The 26,388-nt window shown below is 40.5% G+C and overlaps 1 protein-coding gene across 1 annotated transcript in view; it reads left to right on the top strand.

Moving 5' to 3' along the window:
* Nucleotides 1-26,388, top strand: part of LOC132152623 (polypeptide N-acetylgalactosaminyltransferase 13) — a 70,192-nt gene that overhangs the window by 17,317 nt on the left and 26,487 nt on the right. The window contains exons 3-8 of the mRNA XM_059561385.1: nt 1,002-1,170; nt 4,207-4,373; nt 5,676-5,883; nt 7,502-7,672; nt 8,344-8,461; nt 9,193-9,373. Of these exons, the coding sequence (XP_059417368.1) occupies nt 1,002-1,170; nt 4,207-4,373; nt 5,676-5,883; nt 7,502-7,672; nt 8,344-8,461; nt 9,193-9,373 (1,014 nt within the window). The remainder of the gene's footprint in view (nt 1-1,001; nt 1,171-4,206; nt 4,374-5,675; nt 5,884-7,501; nt 7,673-8,343; nt 8,462-9,192; nt 9,374-26,388) is intronic.

Genomic DNA, 26,388 nt, shown 5'->3' with positions numbered 1-26,388 from the left:
GGGGGGCAGTTCTCCTCTGACCAGACGAAACCAGTAGTTCAATTCCAGCCTGCAGCAAAGTCAGATTGTGCAGAGGACTCATCTGGTTCCTGTCGTCTTGTCCCTGTGGCCGTCTTGACTTTGGATCTATCTCTGGGGCTCATTTAGTTTTAAACGTGGGCTTAACCCAATAAAGCATACTGCATCATATGTGATACACAAATTTTCAAAGCCTCTAAATGATCAACATTATCAAAAATCTGTTGAAAAAATCTACTACTGTACATGCCCTCTGTTGCATATCGCACTATATGATTCAGAAACGCCTGATGTATCAAATATAATAGGACAAAAACCCATACAGTATAATTTTTTTTTATGTTTTTTTATTACATATATAAGGCTTTACAGTTATAAATGATGTCAGTTATAAATGATTTAAGATTAGGATTACAAATTTTACTGTTACTGATGAGGAGTAACACAATTTATGATAAAAAAATTTGAGTGTGTTTTTGCCTGAAAGTGTTCATGTTGATTTGTTTTGTTGTATTTGTAGTCTCTGTTTGATAACAATGTTAAGTCAAATTTTCAAGGACAGAAGGTGTCTTGGTTGAGAGATCCTATAACATGGATCAATGGTTCAGAACGCTGCTGCCAGTTTAGACGGGTTGTAGCTGCAGTGGAGCTACTGAAAATCTGCTTTGTGTTCTATTCAAACCACACCATACATATATATCAGTCAAACGGGCAGTGTGTGCTTGAGCTTTTCTGAGCTACTTCATTTTAATTTGTTATGATATTATATATGAGTTAAGACAGGAAATACATTTTGATTTCATTTTTTTTTGTTTTAATATGAAGATCATGAAACTAAAAAAAAATAGGTCAACCTATTATTATTGGCAAGGTAATTTAGGTATGTACAATTGAACCTTTTTAGATGTCGTGTCTGACACTAACAAACCGATATAAGAGTAAATGTGTGGAGTAAATATGTCACCCTGCTTTCTGTGTTCTAGCGGTGATGTCCCGCACCCATGAGGCGCCAGGTGAAATGGGGAAGGCTGTGGTCATTCCCAAAGAAGAGCAGGAGAAGATGAAAGAGCTCTTTAAAATCAATCAGTTCAACCTTATGGCCAGTGACATGATGGCACTTAACCGGAGCCTGCCAGATGTCAGGCTGGACGGGTAAGCATGTGTGCTTCTCTACAGACAAAGAAATGTAATTAATCACAGCACCCAATCAGCTGCCACGGCAATCTCAACAATACAAACCGGCATTTAAATATAAATAGACGTTTCTGTTACATTTCTTTCAAAATGAAGTTTCTGTGGATAGTTGCATTTAATCTATTTATGGGATAAATAGTATGTGTGGTTACCCAGAAATGAATGGTCAAATTTGCCATCATCTCCACTGTTCTGTTTTAGTTGGAAATTTACTTTTTCACACAAATAAATTTGCCTCAAGGATTTTACAATGACACATTTTCAGTATAAATGTATTTTTCAAGTGAATTATTCCTCTCCTGAACTGAGACTTTATTATACATACTTTGGGTGAAAGTGTTTTACAGCCAGCACCAAATATTCTGTAAAAGTTTGCACTTGCCAGTTGTTTTCAAACCACCGAAAAGTACTCCAATCGAACTTTGATATAGCCTGATTTTGGGCCCTATCATATACTTAAAATATTTACATATACATATACAAAGTGGCGCAAGACTCGGCACAAGTGTTTTTGCTCGTTTCAGCCTAAGCAGTTCTCATTTTCCCATCCTGAAACGCGTTGTTTAAATAGCAAATGCATTTGCATCCATTTGTGCGCCCATGGGCGTGCTGGTCTTAAAAAAGAGCTGTGTTCAGGTGCATTAGTGGTGTGTTGCTATTTTGAAGAAACTGAAAATAGACTGTACCATAGACCAACTCAAACCTGGTCTAAAGTCTGACACCATATTTTTTCATAGTAATACGTTAGTAATTAGTAATATGCGCCTATAGGCGGGTGCACAATGCACGTACACTTAGCTTATTACACACATAGGGATGCGTGGCAGCACACAAACATTTCAAAAAGAAGGCTGAAAACAACAATTCAGCAGTTTTTTAGATAGAGAGAGAGAGAGAGATGTTTGTATTTTCTGACTCTCATGGATGTATTTGAATTTTGTACAGAGACATTGGAAAGCTAGCAACTTCTCTTGGAGAAATGGGAGGACTATGAACTTACAATTAGTAAGATGTGATAGTGTTAGTTGAGTGTTATTCTTAGTTGAGCAAAAAATATGTAGTAAAAATTAAAACATACCTTTTAGTTACTGCATGTTATTATTATCATTACTATTATTATTATTATTATTATTATTATTATTATTATTATTATGTAAAAGCTCCAGTTTTCATCCCCCTGTCTGTCTCAGTGCAGTGAATAAGGTCTTTGTTTATAGAATCCAAAGAGCCCTTCGAGTTACATAATGAAATCCCAGACAGCTGTTAGAGCAAAACATGTCACGTTCATCTGGTGTGTTTGATTTATGCCACCCTTCAGCACACTGAAGGCCATCGCCCGCATACACTTGCTCCTTCCCTCCCTGCATTCACTGATATATGATTCTCTTAAAACGAACATTTACTCTGCATTTTACCAAAGATCTGGCATTTCTGTAACATGTTGGCCAAATTTAAAATGGAAACACAGATTCCAAATGCAAGTGCATTTCCATTGTCTTACTAGATAAGATTTTGTCATTTTGGAATAGCAATAGAAAAAAAAATAATACATTTGCTATTCATTTTTCTGTGTCCTGCTCCAACCCTTACATAATTCAAATGGAAGTGCCTTTGTCCTTGCATTTCCAATGCCTAACACAGTCAACTGTCAATCAGTCTTGAGGATGGGGTTTATTGATGTAGTCAGACAGTATGCCACCCCTATTACTAATGAAAAACAAAGCATTGTTGTTCATTCACATGTAGGCAATTTTTACAATTAAATATGCATATTTATTATTATTATTTTCCAAAAATTAATAAATAAATACAAAATAAAATAAAGAGAAAAAAAAGCAAAAAGCAAACTGAAGTGTCTGCAGTCAGCAATGGATCATATAGTTAGTGGATGCAGAGTGGTAAAAAGTAAAAAAAAATCAAATGAATATCATCATCACACAGTGAACGTGATGAATTAAAATCAGAGAATCTGTAGAAACTTGACATGATGCGAGTGGTGTGTTGTTCATGTGACTGTGAGCAATCCAAGCAAAAAAACAAAAAAAAAACAAGAAAGTCAATAACATTGATAGGCATTCATTCGGCTGCGGCTATAGACAATATATTAATGTGTAAAGACACTAAACGATCAGTCCGTGCAAGACATGGAGTATTAATATAGGTTGTTGTTGTTTTTTCTTTTTTTCTTTTTTTTTTTTACCTCTGATTCACCGCAATGTCCGAACTGTCTGTCCTGAGAGCGTTCTTTTCAACAGCCGGAACATGACAAATCTTTTTCTCCTTCTTGCTTCTTACTTTGTAAAGATACGAAATGATCGGTATGTAAAAGAAACTGAATGGTATTTATATTGTATTTATAACAGTAGACTCTATCTACAAGCTCAATTAGGAGTGTCAGTGGTCCATTTGAGAGATAGGTGGCGGTGCACTTATAAGTTTGCAATCTGCCATAAAGCAAGAAGAAGACGAAGATGCATCACACACCAGCTGTTGAGAAGAACGTGCTCAGGACAGACAGTCGGACATTGCGGTGAATCAGAGGTTAAAAAACAAATATATAAATACTGTTCAGTTTATGCACAGACCGTTTAGTTTCTTTACACATTAATATATCGTCACGAGCAACAAGTTTTGTTTGTGTATGTTTTTTTGGCTCACAACGCCATGAATCCCTTTAACTTCCATTATATGACTGACAGACTGCAATGGTTTGAGTAAAAAAACTGCGTTTGTGTTCTTATGAAAATAAACAAATTCACCTACTTCTTGGACGGCCTGGGGGTAAGCAGATAAACATAAAATTTTCATTTTTGGGTGAATCTCTTTAAGGTATTACAATATAATAAACATAACAATCGGGGTTTCCTGCAAAGCTGCTTTGAAACAATATGTATTTCTGAAAAGGCCTATGCAAACAAAATTTACTTGACTCTGTATGTCAAAAAATGGTTGATTCTTTTTATCATATTAACTCTGTTCTTGTGTGTTCCTCAGCTGTAAAACCAAGATGTACCCCGATGACCTGCCAAACACCAGCATTGTGATTGTGTTTCATAATGAAGCCTGGAGCACACTTCTAAGAACCATACACAGCGCCATAAACCGCTCGCCCAGACACTTGCTGCTCGAGATTCTGCTGGTGGATGATGCCAGTGAGAGAGGTCCTAATCACATGAATTCATTATCTGATCATTTTAAGTTATTCCTTCATTATCACAATACTCACAATGTATTCAATGTATCACAATATTCACAATGGCAGAATACCTCCAGTGTCATCATTTATGTAAATGTTGGCAACAAATTTTCTCAAAAGTTTATTTAGTCCATAAATGTCTTTCAGCTTCTTAGAGATCTGAGTGAGGAAACATTAAAGGGGTCATGAACTGAAACATCTAAATTACTTTGATCTTTTGACATATGAGCACTAACATTCTGAAACATTCTGTAAGCTTCAGACCTCAAAACTTTCTCTTAAGTCTAAAAACAGCTTATATTGAATCCAATCTGGCAAAATGACAGGTTGTGGAATGTGCCACTTTATGACGTAATAGTGTGGCTAAACTCCCACACAAAAAAATCAATGCCTGCTTCTACATCACTGCCTGTCTAGCTCCGCCCACTGTTTCATGCAAGTAGTGTAAATAATGAGAGAGGCAAATGCAGGTCTATGCAGGAATCAAACGTTAAAGATGCTCCGAAGACAATTAGACATTGCAGAGCCAAGCTGTAGAAAAGCACAGCCTTTGCATCACCTTCCTTCTGATCCCAACATTAGGAAAGATTGGATGAACTTTATTTTTAATGAAGTTCCAGACCACATCAGTAAGAACTTGATCCTTTCTTTACTTTATTTTGCCATGGATTTGTTTACAAACAAGGCACAATTCAACGCATGATTTCAGAAAGATTGAAAATAAAAGACGATGCTGTGCTGACTATATTGGATCTGACAGTAATGTCGCACCATACAAGTTTGAATAACTGTTTTTAATACGTGGTCACTATTGCTTTGTTTGTTATTACAGTTCGTTAGATATGTATCGAGTATTTATGCGTTTTTATCTCAAATCACAGCAGCATCCACCTATGAAGAACTGTCAAACATACACAACTGTTAGCCAATCATAGCAGTGGGCGTTTACTGCTTCCCATAATCCGCCACACCTATTCAAACAGATCGTTCCGATGAGAGGGGTTAAAACAGGACAGAAAATAGCCTATTATTTCTAAACTATGATGTTTTTTTATCTAAAAATTTTAATAAAATTATAAGTGTTATTCAAGAAAAAATAAATAAATTTACAAATTAGTAAATCGTGCGGACAATTTATAAATAAAGGGAACAAAATAATAAATTGTGCGCACAATTTAGCCTTTACTTTTTTCCTGCATGCCATGTGCGGGGCTCCGTAGTGTACCTCAGAGAACAGTACAAAATAATAAAGGCACTTTGATTGCAGATTTTCTAAAGAAAAAATTAGAGGACTATGTTGTGACTCTGGAGGTTCCGGTGCGAATTTTGAGGATGGAGACGCGATCCGGTTTGATCCGAGCACGATTAAGAGGGGCGGCTGCCACGCGAGGACAGGTCATCACCTTCCTGGATGCCCACTGTGAGTGCACTGTAGGGTGGCTGGAACCGCTGCTGGCCCGGATCAAAGAGGACAGGTGAGTGTGCTTGACTGTGTACACACAATATGTTCCTACAGACTTGAAAATGTTATTTTTGCTTTTCATTTGATCATGCTTTTTGCCATAAGAGAAACTAAATTACAATAAACTTTTTGTCAGATAGCAGAGAATATATTGTAGAGCAGTGGTTCTCAGCCTCTTTGACTCTTTGGCTCCCCTATTGCCAAAGACAATACTTCAAGACCCTCATGTAAGTTATGATGTTTCTGGTATTATGATTTTATTTACACTAGGAGTGGCAATATATTAAAATAAAAACAAAATAATTATAATTAATTAAATTCCATAATTCCAGATGTTACACTTTTTATTACATTTATTGTATTAACTTGTTTTTTCCAGTCATTTAGGATTATAGGAACGTTTTAATTTGAAATGAAATTATAAGTTTTCAAAAACTGTGAAACCCTGGTTTTTCAATAAATATGGCAGTTGATGAGGGAATGAATTACAATAAAAATATGATGAACTCATCTTGATTTTTAGCTGTTTTAGCTTATTATAAAGTTTTCTCTCATTCTTAATTATTTTAAACCACCTTGCGTCCCTAGTGCGCCCCGGGCTTCTGGTTAAGAAAAACTATTAAATGTTTGTTTGTTTTGGGTGGAAGTCCACGGAAACATTTATACACAAATAAACTTGATCCAGTAAACAAATTTGTGAGAGCATATGCTATGTGCTGCATGCTTTGAAGATTTTTATTTCCCCGTCTGGCCGAATCACAGAGCAGAAAGTGATAAGTTGGTCATTTGGGTTTGTATAGCATTATGTGGTCCGTGTATTGAGTTTGCATTGATCAGAATCAGTCTATGGGTGCTGAGGTTGGAGGTGTTTATCCAGTTAACATTCTGGAAGCATGAGCTACAGTCTGGACTGTTTCTATTTGGAAATGTGTCTAGGTATTTTTTTCTGCTGCACAAAGGATGTCTAGTCATATGTGCATTATTACTAAATAAACCCAGACAGGCTGACCTGATGCAAAGTCATTTTAGATTAATATACAGTTAATTGACTTTAAGGCCTGGTTTCACAGTCAGTCAGACACAGTCACTTCAATTAGGACATTTAAGTATCTTTTATACATGTGCCTAAGAAAAACATTACTGGTGTGCATCTTGAGACATAGCAACGGATCTGATATATTTTAAGATATATCACTTCAAGTTTATTTTAATTAAAACAGCTCAGACATGCATTTTAGTCTGGGACTAGGCTTAAGCCTTGTCTGTGAAACTGCAGGTAAGTGTTTAAACTAGCTAAAGCTTCCAGTTTAAACCTGAAATTCATCTGAATCCAGGATCTTAGAGAGGTATAACCATTTGAGCCATTCTTTAGTGTGTAAGTTGTTGAAAATGTATACATCATGGGAATGCTTTAAAGACTTACTAATCTTAAAGTAAACTAAAAAGCATTATTAATAAGCATACCCCCACCCCTCCATTTTATCTTATCTCGCTCATGCTTTGTTTGTAGTCATTATCAAGGCTGTTATTTGATATGTTAAAAAAATTGAAGCAATTCTTGTCAAAACACCCTATTTTCCACTGCGACACTGAGCTGAAGGTGAACGGGTTATTTTTGTTTGTCATTCTAGGAGGGCTGTGGTCTGTCCAATCATCGATGTCATCAGTGATGAGACATTCGAGTACATGGCCGGCTCAGATATGACCTATGGGGGATTCAACTGGAAACTCAACTTCAGATGGTATCCTGTTCCTCAGAGAGAGATGGACAGACGCAAAGGGGACAGAACCCTTCCTGTTAGGTAATAACATTTGCGTTTTTCATGTGAATGATGTAAGTATAGTATTCTGTTAATTATTCACAAATGGCTCTGAGAATGAGCCAAGAATTCTTCTGTGCTATATTGTTTCTTTCAAACACACACAATTCAATACAATGGTAAAGAGACAGAGCCTTCGTTCCAAATAAATCAAAACTTTATTGGCTGATTATTCTTGTTAATCGAACAGACAGGATGTAATGTTGGCGGAAAAATGATTTAGTTGTTGTCACTGCAGCACTGCCAGTCACATTATTGCTAAGATGTGAATCTAATAACTGACATTGCCAACTCTTTAAACCAGTTCTTTCATTATAAAGGAAGGTTTTAAACTGAACTACTGTATTTCATTTAAAAAATAAAAATATTGTTTAAATAAAGCATTTTTTACAGAAAATAAACTATTTTGTATTATATATTAAAACTATATTGTTAAATTATATATTATTATTTATTAATGTATTTATTATACACATTACATCTATACATCATATTGATATTTGTTTTATATTTATTGATCCTCATCAATGTATCATTACCCCCTTTATTAAGAAGGTTATTGATGAGAAGTTTATATATATATAGCCTACAATGTACGTATTCACCCTGTCAGATCGTTTAATCCTGAGGTTTTGTTTGAATCTTTCCCGCAGAACTCCCACAATGGCAGGAGGTCTGTTCTCTATTGACAGAACCTATTTTGAAGAGATTGGCACCTATGATTCAGGCATGGACATATGGGGAGGGGAAAACCTTGAGATGTCTTTTAGGGTGAGAGCTCCATTTTATTAGCCTGGTTAAAACCAGACCCTTTTCAGTTGAAACTGAGTTAGGGTCTGGCAAAGCCTATTAGACGTCTCGTTTCTAAAGGGGCGTCACCGACGGACCTCGTTCAAATGCCTCTGGGCGCAATTGGATAGACCTAAAACCAATCAGAGCGATGAAGGAGATGACGTATGCAGAGCGAATCCAGAGCAAATCCAGTCGGTAAGACAGCGATAACATCTTTTTTAGATATGAAGGCTTCAAGTGTTGTTCTTTGCTCGGGTTTTAACGCAAAGTTAAAGTTTAAATCACTTAAAACAGACGCGATAGCAGTTTCGAACGAATGTTCCTCTGCAGCATCCATCTTTGTAATGTACAAAATCTGCTTTACCGTCGCTGCGCTGTCGTCATCGTGTAAACCCCGCCTCAACGTTTCTGATTGGTGCCGCGATTTCGGCGGCACAGAAACGAGCTAGATAGTCCTCTTTGCCAGACTATTCTGTAGAGAGAATTGAAATTCGCCGGAAGTAGTCTGGGTTTTCCCAGGCTACCATTTTATGGTAGTTTCAAACATTTTTAAAAACCAGGGGTCATAAATGTCTCACATAATGATGATGTTCTGCCTTATTATATTCATAAATTCATGCTGAAATTAGATTTTATTGTAATTGTATGTGGCCAAGTTTTAAAGGTCCTTGTTGATTCTAATTGTATTTCTTTTGAATGTGTGTACATAGATCTGGCAGTGTGGAGGATCTCTAGAGATAGTCACATGTTCTCATGTAGGCCACGTGTTCAGGAAGGCCACACCGTACAGCTTTCCTGGTGGAACTGGTCAAGTGATCAACAAGAACAACAGAAGACTGGCTGAAGTCTGGATGGATGAGTTCAAAGATTTTTTCTACATCATCTCACCAGGTAATACTCTTCAGGAAATCACTAAAAGACACTTCACTTACTGAGATGGAACATCACATTATCTTTGGAGCTTTAATTTTGGTTAATATGACCAGTGGTATAGCGGATGCCTTGAAGTGGCCCAGCAAAAGAACTCCATGTGTTATAAATAGTGACATGCAAGACTTGTTTTGCATATTTAGTTCACCCCAAAATGGGGCAGTAGTATTTGCTGCTTCACAAAGTACGGATCATTATGAAATTGATATCAGTCAAAGTCAAAGTCACCTTTATTTATATAGCGCTTTAAACAAAATACATTGCGTCAAAGCAACTGAACAACATTCATTAGGAAAACAGTGTCAATAATGCAAAAATGATAGTTAAAGGCAGTTCATCATTGGATTCAGTTATGTCATCTCTGTTCAGTTAAATAGTGTCTGTACATTTATTTGCAATCAAGTCAACGATATCGCTGTAGATGAAGTGTCCAAAACTAAGCAAGCCAGAGGCGACAACGGCAAGGAACCGAAAATACATCGGTGACAGAATGGAGAAAAAAACCTTAGGAGAAACCAGGTTTAGTTGGGGGGCCAGTTTTCCTCTGACAAGACAAAACCAGTAGTTCAATTCCAGGCTTCAGCAAAGTCAGATTGTGCAGAAGAATCATCTGTTTCCTGTGGTCTTGTCCTGGTGCTCCTCTGAGACAAGGTCTTTACAGAGGATCTGTATCTGGGGCTCTAGTTGTCCTGGTCTCCGCTGTCTTTCAGGGCAGTAGAGGTCCTTTCTAGGTGCTGATCCACCATCTGGTCTGGATACGTACTGGATCCGGGTGACTGCAGTGGATCTCTGATCTGGATACAGACTGGATCTGGTGGCCACGGTGACCTCAGAACAAGAGAGAAACAGACAAATATTAGCGTAGATGCCATTCTTCTAATGATGTAGCAAGTACATAGTGTGTTATGGGAAGTGTTTACGGTTCCAATTTACCTAATTAATGTAGCCTAAAAATCCTTTAACGGATTTGGATATTAAAAGCATATTAGTATGTTATGTGTATGCCAGGATGGGTCATTAATCTAGATTTAAACTGCAAGAGTGTGTCTGCCTCCCGAACAATGTTAGGTAGGTTATTCCAGAGTTTAGGCGCCAAATAGGAAAAGGATCTGCCTGAGTTTTGAGACTGTAACGGACGTAGAGGATTATAATGTAAAAGGAGCTCATTCAAATACTGAGGTGCTAAACCATTCAGGGCTTTATAAGTAATAAGCAATATTTTAAAATCTATACGATGTTTGATAGGGAGCCAGTGCAGTGTTGACAGGAACGGGCTAATATGGTCATACTTCCTGGTTCTAGTAAGAACTCTTGCTACTGCATTTTGGACTAGCTGTAGTTTTTTTACTAAGCGTGCAGAACAATCACCCAATAAAGCATTACAATAATCTAACCTTGAGGTCATAAATGCATGGATTAACATTTCTGCATTTGACATTGAGAGCATAGGCCGTAATTTAGATATATTTTTGAGATGAAAACATGCAGTTTTACAAATGCTAGAAACGTGGCTTTCTAAGGAAAGATTGCGGTCAAATAGCACACCTAGGTTCCTAACTGATGACGAAGAATTGACAGAGCAACCATCAAGTCTTAGACAGTGTTCTAGGTTATTACAAGTGGAGTTTTTAGGTCCTATAATTAACACCTCTGTTTTTTTTCAGAATTTAGCAGTAAGAAATTACTTGTCATCCAGTTTTTTATATCGACTATGCAATCCATTAGTTTTTCAAATTGGTGTGTTTCACCGGGCTGCGAAGAAATATAGAGCTGAGTATCATCAGCATAACAGGGAAAGCTAACACCATGTTTCCTGATGATATCTCCCAAGGGTAACATATAAAGCGTGAAGAGTAGCGGCCCTAGTACTGAGCCTTGAGGTACTCCATACTGCACTTGTGATCGATAGGATACATCTTCAGTCACTGCTACGAACTGATGGCGGTCATATAAGTACGATTTAAACCATGCTAATGCACTTCTACTGATGCCAACAAAGTGTTCAAGTCTATGCAAAAGAATGTTGTGGTCAATTGTGTCAAACGCAGCACTAAGATCCAATAAAACTAATAGAGAGATACACCCACGATCAGATGATAAGAGCAGATCATTTGTAACTCTAAGGAGAGCAGTCTCAGTACTATGATACGGTCTAAATCCTGACTGGAAATCCTCACATATACCATTTTTCTCTAAGAAGGAATATAATTGTGAGGATACCACCTTTTCTAGTATCTTGGACAGAAAAGGGAGATTCGAGATTGGTAGAGTGATAGTGTGATATCTAGGTGAAAAAGTCTCTATGTGCTGAGAATTAACTGACCTTTGTGACGGGAGGCAGCTAGCAGACGGTCGGTTTAGTCAGTCTGTCTGCTTCCTGACCTTGGCCCCAGTTAGTCAAGTATAAACACTAAGACTATTTGCCATATTTCTAGAGAGAAGAGTGGCGCCACCTCAGGAGGGATGAAGACCATCTCTTTTAAACAGGTCAGGTCTGCCCCAAAAGCTCGTCCAATTGTCTATGAAACCTATGTTATTCTGTGGGCACCACTTAGACATCCAGCCATTGAGTGATGACAATCTGCTATGCATCTCATCACCACAATAAGCAGGGAGGGGACCAGAGCATATTACAGTGTCTGACATCGTGCTTGCAAGTTCACACACCTCTTTAATGTTATTTTTAGTGATCTCCGACTGACGAAGTCGAACATCATTTGCGCCGGCATGAATAACAATCTTACTGTATTTACGTTTAGCATTAGCCAGCACTTTTAAATTTGCCAAGATGTCAGGCACTCTGGCTCCCGGTAAATATTTGACTATGGTGGCTGGTGTCTCTATATTCACGTTCCGTACAATAGAATCACCAATAACTAGAGCACTTTCATCAGGCTTCTCAGTGGGTGCATCACTGAGTGGGGAGAACCTGTTTAATGTTTTGATCGGAACAGAAGAGCGGTGTTTTGACCCACGACTACGCTGCCTCACCGTCACCCAGTTGCCCTGCTCCAGGGGCTCTGTTTCCGGAACTGAACGATGTACAGGAATCCCTGAGCTAGACGCATCCAAAGCCGTATCTAGAGCCCTAACATTCTTACTGTCCTCAATTAAAGTTTGGATGCGTGTCTCTAATTCTGAAATCTTCTCTGTCAGCCTAACTATTTCTATCCCTATGTGAATCCCTCATAAGCGACAGAGATAGATAAACTGTACATGTGGCAAGAGGTGCAAGTAACAATAACAGGAGAAGCCATTACTCCCCATGCTTTATGAAATATTCTTACTGCGGTAGTTTGATGAACTTGTGAAAAACTGGAGCGAGAGAGAGAAGAGGAGAAAAGAAAAACAGCGATAGGTTCGAATGAAAACGCTAATGACAAGCTAACGAGTGCTAACGCTTTGCAGGTGTACTGCACTCACGGATATAAAATAAAAGTGAAAGATCAAAGTTAATCTGATAAGATTGATCGATAATATCAGAAATATGGTGTGAATTAAGTTATATTTTACCACTTTAAAAAACAGAGAGTGATAGTAAGATAAAGATTCTAGAGAAAAAATAAAATAAAAACAGCTACACGGAGCTACGATTTGCTACAGAAGGCCAAGAGGAAGTAGAGAAAAAAACTATTAGTCATAGAAGAGGTGCAGATTTTGCAATAAATAAAATAAAACAATTAACATTTTGTTAGAACCTCTAGTAAGTTACAGTACATGCTTTCTCAACAAAACGTCTTGGTTACGTATGTAACCCTCGTTCCCTGAAGGAGGGAACGGAGACGTTACGAATGGGATCTCGCCCTAGAGCGGGTATATAAGGAGCAACGTGAGCAACTCGCATTCAAGTCTTCGCTGAGGAGCCGAGCCAGTGACCTGGCCATTCAGCGGAACAGCAATGTGGCAAGGGGACGTAACGTCTCCGTTCCCTCCTTCAGGGAACGAAGGTTACATACGTAACCAAGAAGTTCCCTTTCAGTCGGTTAAGTTCGACGTTACGAATTGGGTCCCTTACAAAATGCTACATGGCTGTCCTCCAGCGACCCGTGTGAGTGATAGCACCCTGTCATAAGGCCAGCACGAGTGAGGGCCTATTGCTCACACAGAATACACTGGGGAGCATATTCCAGCTGGACGTATGTTAGCAGGCTGCCTGCCCATGGGAGGACTTACAGAAGGCAGGTATCCACCAAGGTGGTGATACATAAGAACTCTGAGGTACCCAGCCTGCAGGGTGGAAGTTTCAATGACAGAGCTGGCAAGGGGCTTGCCAAGGGAAAGACACATGCTGTGGAGAGACTTACTGTGGACATACACACGTGGGATTGCCCAGAAAAGGGGAATCACAACACATGGAGGCACCTAGTCCCACACAGGGCTGACCAAAGGGCATGTACGCAAGTGTTGGACATAAACAGTGCTGGAGGAACCCAGGATTCTGACTGAGGAACTCACCTGAGGGGAATAGCGCACACATCCAGTCCGCGGAGTGGAATGGCGCAGCAAGCGGATTGACAACGAGCAGGTCCTTACTGGCCCGAAGGGGCAAGTACCCGGGAGGACACGGGCTCTACACAGAGATTATAAAATCTCGCGAATGTGTTAGGTGATGCCCTGCCCGCAGCTCTACAGATGTCTGTTAGCGAGGTGCCATGCGTCAACACCCAGGAGGAAGCTACACTCCTAGTTGATTGAGCTCTCACCCCTAGGGGGCATGGCAGGTCTTGAGCCTGATAAGCAAGGACAATAGCATCCTCTATCCAGTGGGATAACCTCTGCTTGGAGACAGCCTTTTCCTTTTGCTGGCCTCCGTAACAGACAAAGAGCTGGTCTGAGGTCCTAAGGCACTGAGTTCTGTCCAAGTAGGGGCAGAGCGCACGTACTGGACAGACCAGCGCCAGGGCTGGGTCTGCCTCCTCCAGGGGCAGCGCTTGCAAGTTCACCACCTGATCCCTAAAAGGAGTGGTGGGAACTTTGGGCACGTACCCAGGCCGGGGTCTCAAGATAACGTGAGAGTTAGCCGGCCCGAATTCCAGGCAAGCTTCATCAACTGAAAATGCCTGCAGGTCCCCGACCCTCTTCACTGAAGCCAAAGCCGTCAGGAGCGGAGTTTTCAAAGATAAAAACTTTAGCTCTACTGAGAGCAAGGGTTCGAAGGGAGCCCTCTGCAGTGCCGATAGAACCACTGCGAGGTACCAAGAGGGGACTTGCTGAGGGCGAGGCGGATTGAGCCTCCTTGCTCCTCTCAGGAACCTGATGATCAGATTGTGCCTCCCAAGAGACTTACCTTCAACAGGGTTATGGTGAGCCGAAATGACCTTGACCTTGAGGGTGGAAGGAGACAGCCTTCGTTCCAACCCCTCCTGAAGAAAGGAAAGTACTGACCCAATCGAACATTTCCAGGGGTCCTCACGCCGTGAAGAACACCAAGTGACGAAGAGGTTCCACTTCAAAGCATAGGCGTGTCTGGTGGACACGGCTCTAGCTGAAGTGATGGTAGCTACCACCTGTGGTGGCAAGGTACCTAAACCTTCCATGACCCGTCCAGAACCCACACATGTAGGTTCCACAGATCGGGACGTGGTTGCAAGAGGGTGCCCCGTCTCTGAGAAAGAAGGTCCTTCCTCAGAGGAATTGGCCAGGGAGGGGCTATCGCGAGGAGTACAAGTTCGGGGGAACCAGGTCCGGCCGGGCCAGAATGGCGCAACCATGAGGACCTGCTCCTCGTCCTCCCTGATCTTGCACAACATCTGTGCAAGAAGGCTCACTGGGGGAAATGAATACTTGCGCAAGCCCAGCGGCCAGCTGTGTGCCAGGTCGTCTGTGCCGAGAGTGCCCTCGTTCAGGGAGTAAAACAACTGGCAATGGGAATTTTCTGGAGAGGCAAACAGGTCTACCTGAGCGTCTCCGAAGCGTTCCCAAATCAGCTGAACCGACTGGGGGTGGAGTCTCCATTGCCCGGGGCGAGACTGCTGCCATGAGAGCTCGTCGGCTGCACGATTGAGCCTGCCCAGAATGTTGTAACAGGGACGACGAATGTAGTATTCTATGTTAGTTACTCTACAGATGTTATTTTCAGCCTAGGTTCGGCTCTGGGAGGATTTAAAAGTAAAAGGGTGGACCAAATCAATTGTGAGTAATTACCAGCCGGCAATTTATTTACAATAATTCACATTCAATGTAAACAGTATTCTCACAGTTGACTCTTTGTCTGGTTTCCACTCAACACTATGAACCAACAACAAAATGATTCATATCAAACCCGTAGTTGAATGTAAATACCAAAAATTAAATAAAATGAAATAAAACAAAATAAAACACAGTCTCAATTTGTTCTGGATCCTTTGTAGAATATAAAGTGCTCAAATGTCCATATGAAAAAACTCAAATGTCCATATGTTAAGCTCCAATGGTCATGTGTGTGTGTAAAGAGCTTCAATGTATTTGTGTGTAAAGAGCTTCAATGTATTTGTGTGTAAAGAGCTTCAATGTATTTGTGTGTAAAGGCCTTGTGTGTTGCTACCCGGGTAGTATGGATGTGCTTAGCTCTCTTGTGTGCATCCGTGATGGACCACGATGATTCTTTGAATGGTAGATCAGGGTCTGGCTCGCCGTTCAAATGGTAGATCACTCAAATTGAATCAGCATTCAAAAAAAACCAATCTGCATAAAACAATGCAGTCACATTAAACATTTTTCTCAATATAAACAATTTTTACACCGACATTTTTATATTAGCTGCACAAAATGTCCGTTATTACCAGTGTTAATTCAACACGTGACAATATAAGTGCAAATAAACAGCTTAAACGCATAAAAGTATTCCAATATGCAATATATATATCTCTCATTTCAATATTTTGTTAGTTGTACAACATTTATTTTATCATTTGCTGCATTTATAACACTTGTAGAAAATAAAATAATTTAACTAAACAGTTAAACTAGCATTATACACGGACAGACTTGACTCAGTATCCATTTTACCTCTTAAACATACAAAAATACATTCTAAAACATAATATATAACTCTGATTGGCTTTAGGACACATATAAAGAAAAAGGGATATCAATTTGGAAGTTAAAGTAATGCATAAGCAAAACTCACCAGAGTTCGTGTAAAAGAAAACCCAGTAAACAAAAGCTTTGACCAGTTGTTTTCCTCAGCAACTGGGTAAATAAACGACCTCAATGACTAATGTTACTCTTTATAAAAGAATATGCACATTGAACTGAAAAACAAATGAAAATTAGATCGTCTTTTTGCTGCTACACGCTAACCTCGTGCGTACATATTCAGCAGGCTTCTTCATCTGATTTTCAACATACGTTGACTCTCAACATGACACAGCGTTAACCGCCATCTAGAGGTTAATGACAGTACTGCGCCTAAAACACAGAAACTTCCTTTTAAGGTATATAAATCAACTGTAGTTACAAATAAATATACTTTAGGACTAGAAATAAAGGAAAACTCCGAATGTTAAATTCGAAAGGGTTACAATGTGAATGGCACGAAGCGACCTCAGATGCTTGTGACTCCACAAGAGGAGATGGCGAGCGAGTTGCAACATGTGGCGGGAGCGTAGACCACCTTGACGGTTGATGTACGCTATGGTCGCAGTGTTGTCCGTATGGACCAGAACATGCTTGTTCTTAGCAGGGCCCTGAAACGGTGCAGAGCAAGCCGTACTGCTAGCAACTCAAGGCAATTGACATGCCACTGAAGTCGGGGTCCTGTCCAGGAGCCCGACGCAGCATGCCTGTTGCAGATGGCACCCCAGCCCGTGGCAGAGGCATCTGTTGGAACAACAACATGTCTGGACACTGGTTCTAGGGGCACGCTGGCCTGTAGAAACGAGGGGTCCAACCACAGGATGAAGCATATTGAACGGGAGTCTGTGCAGTGAAGGCGGAGGAAGTACCAGAACGGTTTCGGGCAGTTAAAGTTACCTTCCATGAACTGGTTACTTCCTGGTGCACTTCCGGGAAGAAAGGAACCAGAGGGGGGTGCTGGCGATCCGCATCAGCAGCTCCCAGGAACCAATCATCCAGCCTCGAGCGCTCGGTACAGGGCTGAGGATTCCACTCAAGCCCGATGCTCTCCGCTGCCCGGGAAAGCACGGCCGTCAGCTCGTGATCGGACTCGGACAACGCTGGCACTCCCGAGGGAGGCAATGCAGCCGAATCCTCATCTCCTGAGGACTCAAGCCTGCCTTTTGATGAGGCGATCGACATACGGTCCCCTTCGCAAGCCCTGAATGAGATGTCAGGAGCCTGAGAGGGTCCAGCAAACTCATCCGGAAACTCAACCGGCTGCGGCGTATGTGAGGGGGGTGTGAATCGACCGCACCCGGAAACACACGGGCGAAATGACATCTTTAAAAAGATGTAAATCGGCCCGTATCTCTTTTGTGAAAGAAATTTGCTCTTTCAGAGGTGTTGAAGTGCTCAGGGGAATGCGGGAGCTGTCGCAGGAAACCCAGACGAATCACACCGTCACACCAACACCAGCTCTTGCTTGTAGCACTCCGGTGAAAGCAGCACGCGATGTGCTCAGCTCCGAAGCAAAAGCTTGAATGCGAGTTGCTCGCATTGCTCCTTATATACCCGCTCTGCGGGGCGGAGCTCGTGATGCAATTCCCGCAGACCAAGGTACTTTGTGTACCATTGTCTCATTTTGTACCACTCGAAGGTGATTGGGCTCTCGGGCGAGATCACATTCGTAATGTTGAACGTGACCGACTGAAAGGGAAATTGTGATTCTCCATTTATGCAGAATTGTGCAGCTCTGCTCCTGTGTGTGACTGACTGTTTGCTCTCACTGACAGGTTTTATTATTATTATTATTATTATTGTTGTTGTTTCTCTTTTAATTGGCTGAGCAATTGAATGCACTGCTGGACAATAACCAATCATTTGTGCTCTACGTATAGTATTTTTCCTGTATTTTCCTAATGGCAATTTTATTATTTGTTTATATACAAACATGCTTTTTTTTAAATCACATAAGGCAGAATATATATTTTGCATGGATTCACATGTGATTGGATTAACTACTCACATGCTAGACTGTCATGTTTTTGGCTAATGCAGGACAACTGAATGGGATTTAGAAGTGGGCATATGCCATATACCTGTGTATACCCTGCACTACACCACTGTTTATAACTACTTTCAGCCATATCTCTTTAAATAAATGCAGATGACATCACATTTTTACTAGTGAACTAGTGAATTCAGAATATGGCCCATTAAAGATGTAACCATGTTCTCACAGGTCTTCATTAGTGTCACCATGAGGTATGGCTGTCTTTACAGAGATGCAGGGTTTTCTATAAATAGCATGTTGATCTGCATCTGTGGTCAGGTTGTTTTGAAAGGCTGTAATTATCTTATCGTTTTGCCTTCTCGACCCATTGCTCTGATCTGTCTTTTGCCTTCTATATCCCTACAAAAATCCTGCTTTTCCTCAGGGAATTGTAGTGCACATGTTATTTATTGAAAATGTATTATATGTGTAGTTTAAATTCATATTAAATGGAAGTTAAGAAGTTATTGTTTTGCCCCACTTAAGTAGGACGTATCTTTATTTGTAATTTTATATTTCCCTCTATAGTCTTTGAAATATGGTAAAACTGCAGCCAAATGCAGCGACAAGCCTCTATGATAAACAAAATTTCATTATAAAGTTGCAATTTATGACATGTAAAATACTCTTATTCTTATATATATTCTTTAAACTTATAACTTTAAATGTTTGACAATTGACTGTTTTTTTTTTTTTTTTTTTTTTTTTGCAGTAACTGTTACAGTAACTGCATCTTTAGCTTACCACAATTTCAATTTACAGTATGATGCCCATACCACAACTTAATTTTACAGTCAAATATCCGTAGTCACTTATTTTTACAGAATAATAATATTAAAGGTATTTTACCCTCAAAAGGTAATTTTACTAACAAAATCTTTAAATATTTTACATGAATACCATTAAATTTAATAAATTCCAAATAAGTGAAAAAATAAGTGAGTCCGTTTACAACATATCATTTTTTTAATTCACTGTCACTATTAAATACATTAATTATTCATTGTGCTTTATACTGCAACATTACAATACATACCATATATAACAATCATAATGATAATAGATAACAGATCATAACAGTGTTAATTTCGTCAACGAAGACAAGGACGAAAAATATTTGTTAACAAAAATCTTTTCTATGACTAGGACGAGACGTTGACGAACTAAACCTAATATATGATGATAAAAACTATGACGAAATTTATGCTGTGTCTTCGTTAACTGGATGAGATGGGACTATAATATTGTTATTTGAGGACTACTGGACATTTAAAATACATCCTATAGGCTACTGTTACTGATAATAAATTAGAACACGAAAAATTACATAAACAGTAAAATTTAATCTAAGTCTATAACAAATTGATATATACAAAAACACGATTTAAATACCAAAGTAAATAAATATAATACAAATATATATATATATATATATATATATATATATATATATATATATATATATATATAATTAGATCAAGTAACTACCAAGGAGCTCAAACCATACATTTCTTAAAGGGAAAGAAAAAGACAATTTCATTGTTTATACAATTGTATTGTTTATTGTTAATTCATTTTATTTTACAATAATTTTCAATTTTGCTGCAAAGCAAAAGGAAACAATTTAGTACAAGTCATTTTCCTGGTCTTTCGGTGTTTTTTTTGTATTTTTTTTTATTTTTTTTTTTGTGTTAATGTGTTTTAACTCATTTTGCCCTCTGTAGTGAATCTAGAGTTCTGGTCCATAGTGTGTATTCTGACATACAGATTATACTCACAAAGAAGGAGTAGCTACGGTGCAGTACATAGCACTACCTGTTACATTGACTAATTTATAAAACTAATTTTATTTGCATCACTTTTAGTATGTTTTCTGCTTTTGAGTCCAAAACTGGGTTTGGTTACAACACAGCTTCAACTTTGGGGATTGTTTAATGAACTATATACCATCAGATAAGATTCTCCCACACATCAATTTTCCAGCCCTTCTCATCCCAAGGCGTCATATACTGACACTCTTGACATTTCGTCAACATCCTACGCACATGGCACCCTCTAGCGTCAATATTAGAAGCAGATAAAAATGGGCCAGAAGGCGCCTCCTAGCGGTCTAACCCTAACCCTAACCCTAACCTTAACCCATAATCTGTCTCATATTGACGCTAGAGGGTGCCATATGCGTAGGATGTTGACGAAATGTCAAGAGTGTCAGTATATGACGCCTTGGGATGAGAATGCGTTACATGCGTTACAATTTTCACATTATTGCACTGTGCAGCCAAATGCCAATTTCCTGCAATCCACTTATCCATTACGTTATTTGAATCCTTAAATCCCTAATAAATACATTTTTAAAAAGGAAGCCTGACCCAAGTCCAACCTAATAAAATGAGATGACAATTTCCCCAAGCCTGACTGGATCTGAAAGAAAAAGCAGTGATATTTGCACAACCTGCAGCCCTGCGTGCCAGTGGCAAGTGGAGAATTTTTCTACCAGGTATAAATCAGACCAAAATCATAGATGACAAATTAAACACTATGGGCAAATTAGATTATGCCCATTTTCCGAAATTATAGATTCATTCCCTGATTCTTTTTCATAACATTTATTTTAGCTATATTTTCAAACCATGTTTTCAGATAATGTAAGCTTTGTGTATATCAAAAACTTATACATTTGATATACATTTGAGAAATATATATTTGAGAAGTATGGCATCAATTGCATTAAAATGGTTTGCTGTATTCATTTTCTGACAACGCTACATTGTTTTTCTGCTATGTCATGAGCTTTGTGTCGCACATGAAATGACGGGAATTCTTATATCAATATTAATAAGCAAATCACTGCACTTATTGTCTCAAATGCCTCGGATGTTGAATAATACAGTTTATGTGAACTGCACATCGTTGCTGCACACACCAATATCCTCTATGATTTCATTAATTAAAATATATATTTAAATAAAAAAAAGCAAAGCACGATCTGAGTCAGAGAAAAAAAAAAAACCTTGGATGTTAAATTATGTTGTATTAACAGTTGTGCCCATCATATTCAAATTAAAATTACCAGAGACCCAAAGCTACTATCAGACCTGACCTGCAGCTGAGGTACCTGTCAAAGTTTTGTACAAGTATACTTTTTAAGATCTCTAATTAACACTATTTGCCATACAATTAAAATGGTTATTCATACAGTCAAGCTACAAAAAAAAAAAAAAGAACAGAGTGAAATATCTTTACTTTGCAATAAATCTCAAGTCTAATTATACATTTTGCTGGGTGCACAAGATTGGTTCATGTGTTTCTCAAACCAAACATAATGTGACAGAATATGTGAGCTACAACAAAGCTTTTGTGTAAATAACTACATGCATTTTAGTTTGTTAGATTTTGGCTTAATATGGACTTTTTTGGAGTACATTTATGAAACATTTATGTGTTTGTCCTGTTTGAAGTTTTGAAGCAGCAGGAACGTTAATGTTGCTTGGAAGAAAGAAAGTTATGTGTGTTTAGAACAACGAGAGTAAGTGAATGATTGTACAAGTCTTGTACAAGATTGTACAAGTACAAAAACTATTCTTGTACATGTGGACTGAGCTCAGAGGGAAGAGATATAACAGGGCACACAGTAACACTTAACTTAGATCCGGTGATCGCATCTGAGACCAGTTCTGCCCCAAGGGGTCTACTGAAACACACAAGATCATTTATCATCTGTAGCACAGACAAAGGGGGACAGAGAGAGAGGAGAGGTCACAATGCAGCAGAAAATCAAGGCAGACATAAAGAGAGAAAATTCTAGACTAAGTGAAGAAATGCAGAAAGTCAACACTCAGCAGAAAGACACAATGTGCCTGACGCTTCAGCTGTCAGTGTGTGCTCTGATCACTGAGGCTTCTGGGACGTCAGCAGCTCTCTCTGTGTGTGTGTGTCATGCAGATATATTATCCTCTCTGCTTGAGTCACACACGTAAAATAAACCACCTTTCTAAATCATCGCAAAATATGCATGTTTGTTTAATATAAACTGAAATGGAAAATGGAGAATTAGAATTTGGTTGATTTTATAATATAAACGGAGCATTTGCTGGAGAATAGTGGAGAAGCTCCCTCTAGTGTCTGTAGTGAAAGATGCAGTGCTTTTAAATTGAGACATTTGAGATTTTTCAATGTCATTTAGTTTTCTTTTAGGAATTTAATGTTAGTCTGAGAATCTGCCTTTATATATATATATATATATATATATATATATATATATATATATATATATATATATATATATATATATATATATATATATATATATATATATAAACCAATAAGCCATTTTTGTTTTTAACAGTTTTTAACAGGTCAGTTAGAGTGATGTGGTGGCGAACAATGAGTTTATATACATATTTATATTTGTAATACATGTAAAATTGTATTAATATACATATTTTATGTTATAATTGTTTAAACAAAACAATTTTAACAAAAAAGGACAAAATATAGATTATATATATATATATATATATATATATATATATATATATATATATATATATATATATATATATATATATATATATATATATTGTCACTAATAGCGCCTCTGTGGCCCTTTCTGACCGAACACAGCGGGAACCATCACCCGAATATTAGTTCCGCCCGGACTCTTTTCTCACACGGACCCAGTACTTTTCCGTCTCAGCTGTGGCTTATCATCTCATCAGTTATTGCCTTTAATAGGCGCAGACTTTCTTTGTTCATTGCGAAGTCTTATCATTCCCTATGGTCATAATTCTGAGCGTTTATCTCTGTGTTGGATTTTCTGTGTATGACTCTGGACTGTTTACCCCGTTGACGATTACTGCTGCCTGCCATTGCGACCATTGCCTATCTATTGAACTGTGTTCCGGATTACCTACGTTGTTCCTGTTTTCTGGTGATTATTCCTGCCTGTTGACAATTCTAAATAAAGCCTTGAGGATGGATTCGAATGTCTCTGACTCCGTGTTACAGAAGACTTCGCCACCTCAGGATCCAGCGGCTTTAGATCGAGTGGTTACTGAATTGACACGACAAGCCTCCCTGTTGACTGTGCATCACCAACAGTTAGATCGGCTGACCACCATGACCGAGGAATTGGTGCGGTCTATGCGGTCGCTCCCACAGGCTGTGCCACAAGATCTCACTGCAGGCCCCACCGCGCCGCCTTCCGAGGTCTTCACCACGGGAATCCACGCACCCCGCTTGGCACTTCCAGAGAAATATGACGGCTCCCCAGGCAAGTGCAGGGGCTTTCGTATGCAGTGTGCCATCTATGTGAACTCGCTGCTGCCGGGCTCAGTGACAGAGGATGGCAAGGTTTCCCTCGTCTGCACCCTTCTCACCGGTAAGGCCTTGAGCTGGGCAACGGCTTTGTGGGAGGGCCAGCAGATGGTTTTTCCGTCGTATCAGCACTTTCTCACCAAATTCCGGGAGGGGTTTGACCACGCTGAGGATGGCAAGGAGGCGGAGGAGGAACTATTAAACCTTCGCCAGGGATCTTCCACCGCTGCAGATTACGCTCTCACATTTCGCACGCTAGCAGCCCAGGCGGGCTGGGAAGGAAAGCCCCTTAAGACCATGTTCCGTCGAGGGCTTCGCACGGACCTGCAGGCTGAGCTCGCTTGTCGGGATGAGAGCAAGACTTTGGAGGAGTATATGGAGATGGCGATCAAACTGGACCATCTGCTCTGCTCTCGCAGGAGTCGTCAACCACGATTACCTCTCGCCTCACCCCAGTCTTCGGCTCACGCCCTGGAGGAGCCCATGCAAGTGGGATTTTCTCGCCTCTCTGATGAGGAGCGCGAGAGAAGGATGAGAAATCGTCTATGCCTCTACTGTGGTTAGTCTGGTCACTTCCGAGCTCAATGTTCCGTTCGTCCTCCTAGAGCACTCGGGTAAGTTCCTACAATTCCTTGTCACCCTCTCTCTTGTTGGATGTGTGCTTGACCACCCCTGGCTCACCCTCCACAATCCACAAATTTCCTGGAAGGATCAGGACATCATCCAGTGGTCCCAATCTTGTCTCCAGCGGTGTCTCAAATCCCCACAGAGGAACCATCACGTGGTCCCAGTTCCCCAACCTGAAGGTCAACCCCCGCAGGACCTTCCCGAGGTTTACTGGGATTTCCACTCGGCATTCAGCAAATCCCGGGCCACCCAGCTTCCACCTCATCGGGACACGGATTGTGCCATCGAGCTCTTACCTGGAGCCACGCTCCCCAAGGGTCGTGTATACCCCCTATCCCAACCCGAGACTCTGAGCATGCAGCAATACATCGACGAAGAACTCGCCAAGGGGTTCATCCGACCCTCCACCTCACCTACCTCGGCGGGCTTCTTCTTCGTAAAAAAAAGGACGGATCCTTGCGTCCCTGCATCGACTACAGAGCCCTCAACGAAGTAACCACCAAGTACCGTTATCCCCTACCCTTGGTACCCTCAGCCCTGGAACAACTCCGCAGTGCCCGTATCTTTACCAAGCTCGACCTGAGATGCGCCTACAATCTCATTCGCATCCGGGCAGGTAACGAGTGGAAGACGGCCTTCTCATCGACGACTGGCCACTATGAATATCTGGTCATGCCCTTCGGTCTGTCCAACAGTCCCTCCGTCTTTCAGGCCCTTATCAACGATATTTTCCGAGATATGCTCAACAAGTGCGTCATAGTCTACATTGACGACATACTGATCTATTCCGACACCCTGTCTGAACACGTTCAACACGTACGAGCTGTGCTCCAAAGATTAATCCAGAATCAGCTGTATGCCAAACTCTCTAAGTGTGCCTTCCACCTCTCCACCGTCTCCTTCTTAGGATACATCATCTCTGCTGAGGGAGTCACGATGGATGACAGCAAGGTTTCCGCCGTGCTACACTGGCCTCGTCCCCAAACCGTCAAGGACCTCCAACGTTTCCTGGGGTTTGCCAACTTCTATCGAAGATTCATCCAGGGTTTCAGTCAAGTAGCAGCTCCTCTAACTTCTCTCACTCGCAGTGGAGGTGGATCCAATAAGCTGGCATGGTCTACGCTCTGCGAGAAAGCGTTCCAAGATCTGAAGACTCGTTTCACCTCGGCTCCCATCTTGAAACACCCGAACCCCCGACGTCAGTTCACTGTGGAGGTGGACGCCTCCAGCACAGGTATCGGAGCAATACTGTCACAACGCCAGGGAACCCCAGAGAAATTGTACCCGTGTGCCTACTACTCTCGCAAACTCAATCCCGCGGAACGTAATTATGACGTCGGGGACAGAGAACTGTTGGCCATGAAAGCAGCCCTGGAGGAATGGAGACACTGGTTGGAGGGCTCGACCATGCCCTTTCTCATTCTAACCGACCACAAAAACTTGGAGTACTTGAGAACCGCCAGACGTCTCAATGCCCGCCAGGCCAGATGGTCGTTATTCTTCTCCAGGTTTCTCTTCACTATAACCTATCGGCCCGGGTCCAAGAACGGTAAGGCGGACGCACTCTCCCGCCAATACGACTTGTCCCAATCAGACACCTCTCTGGCTACCATCATTCCCATCTCCCAGATCGTCTCCCCCGTGCAATGGGACATCATGGCCGAGATCACTGAGGCCCTAGAAACAGACCCTGCTCCTCCGGAATGCCCTCCTGGACTGACCTACGTACCCGCTACCCTACGGCATCGCGTACTGACACTGATCCACGAGAATCCCAGCGCCGGCCACCCCGGTGTCCAGGCAACCAGGGAACTCGTTCTCAATAAGTTCTGGTGGCCTTCCATGACTCAACAGATTCTAACCTTCATCAAGGAATGTGTCACATGCAACCAAACCAAATCCCTACGCCAGCGCCCTGCCGGTCTGCTCCAGACTCTCCCTA

The sequence above is a fragment of the Carassius carassius genome, chromosome 11 (genome assembly GCF_963082965.1).
Source record: "Carassius carassius chromosome 11, fCarCar2.1, whole genome shotgun sequence".
In the NCBI taxonomy this organism is placed as follows: domain Eukaryota; kingdom Metazoa; phylum Chordata; class Actinopteri; order Cypriniformes; family Cyprinidae; genus Carassius; species Carassius carassius.
The sequence above is the reverse complement of the archived record's forward strand: the minus strand, read 5'-3'. Positions and strand labels throughout refer to the sequence as shown.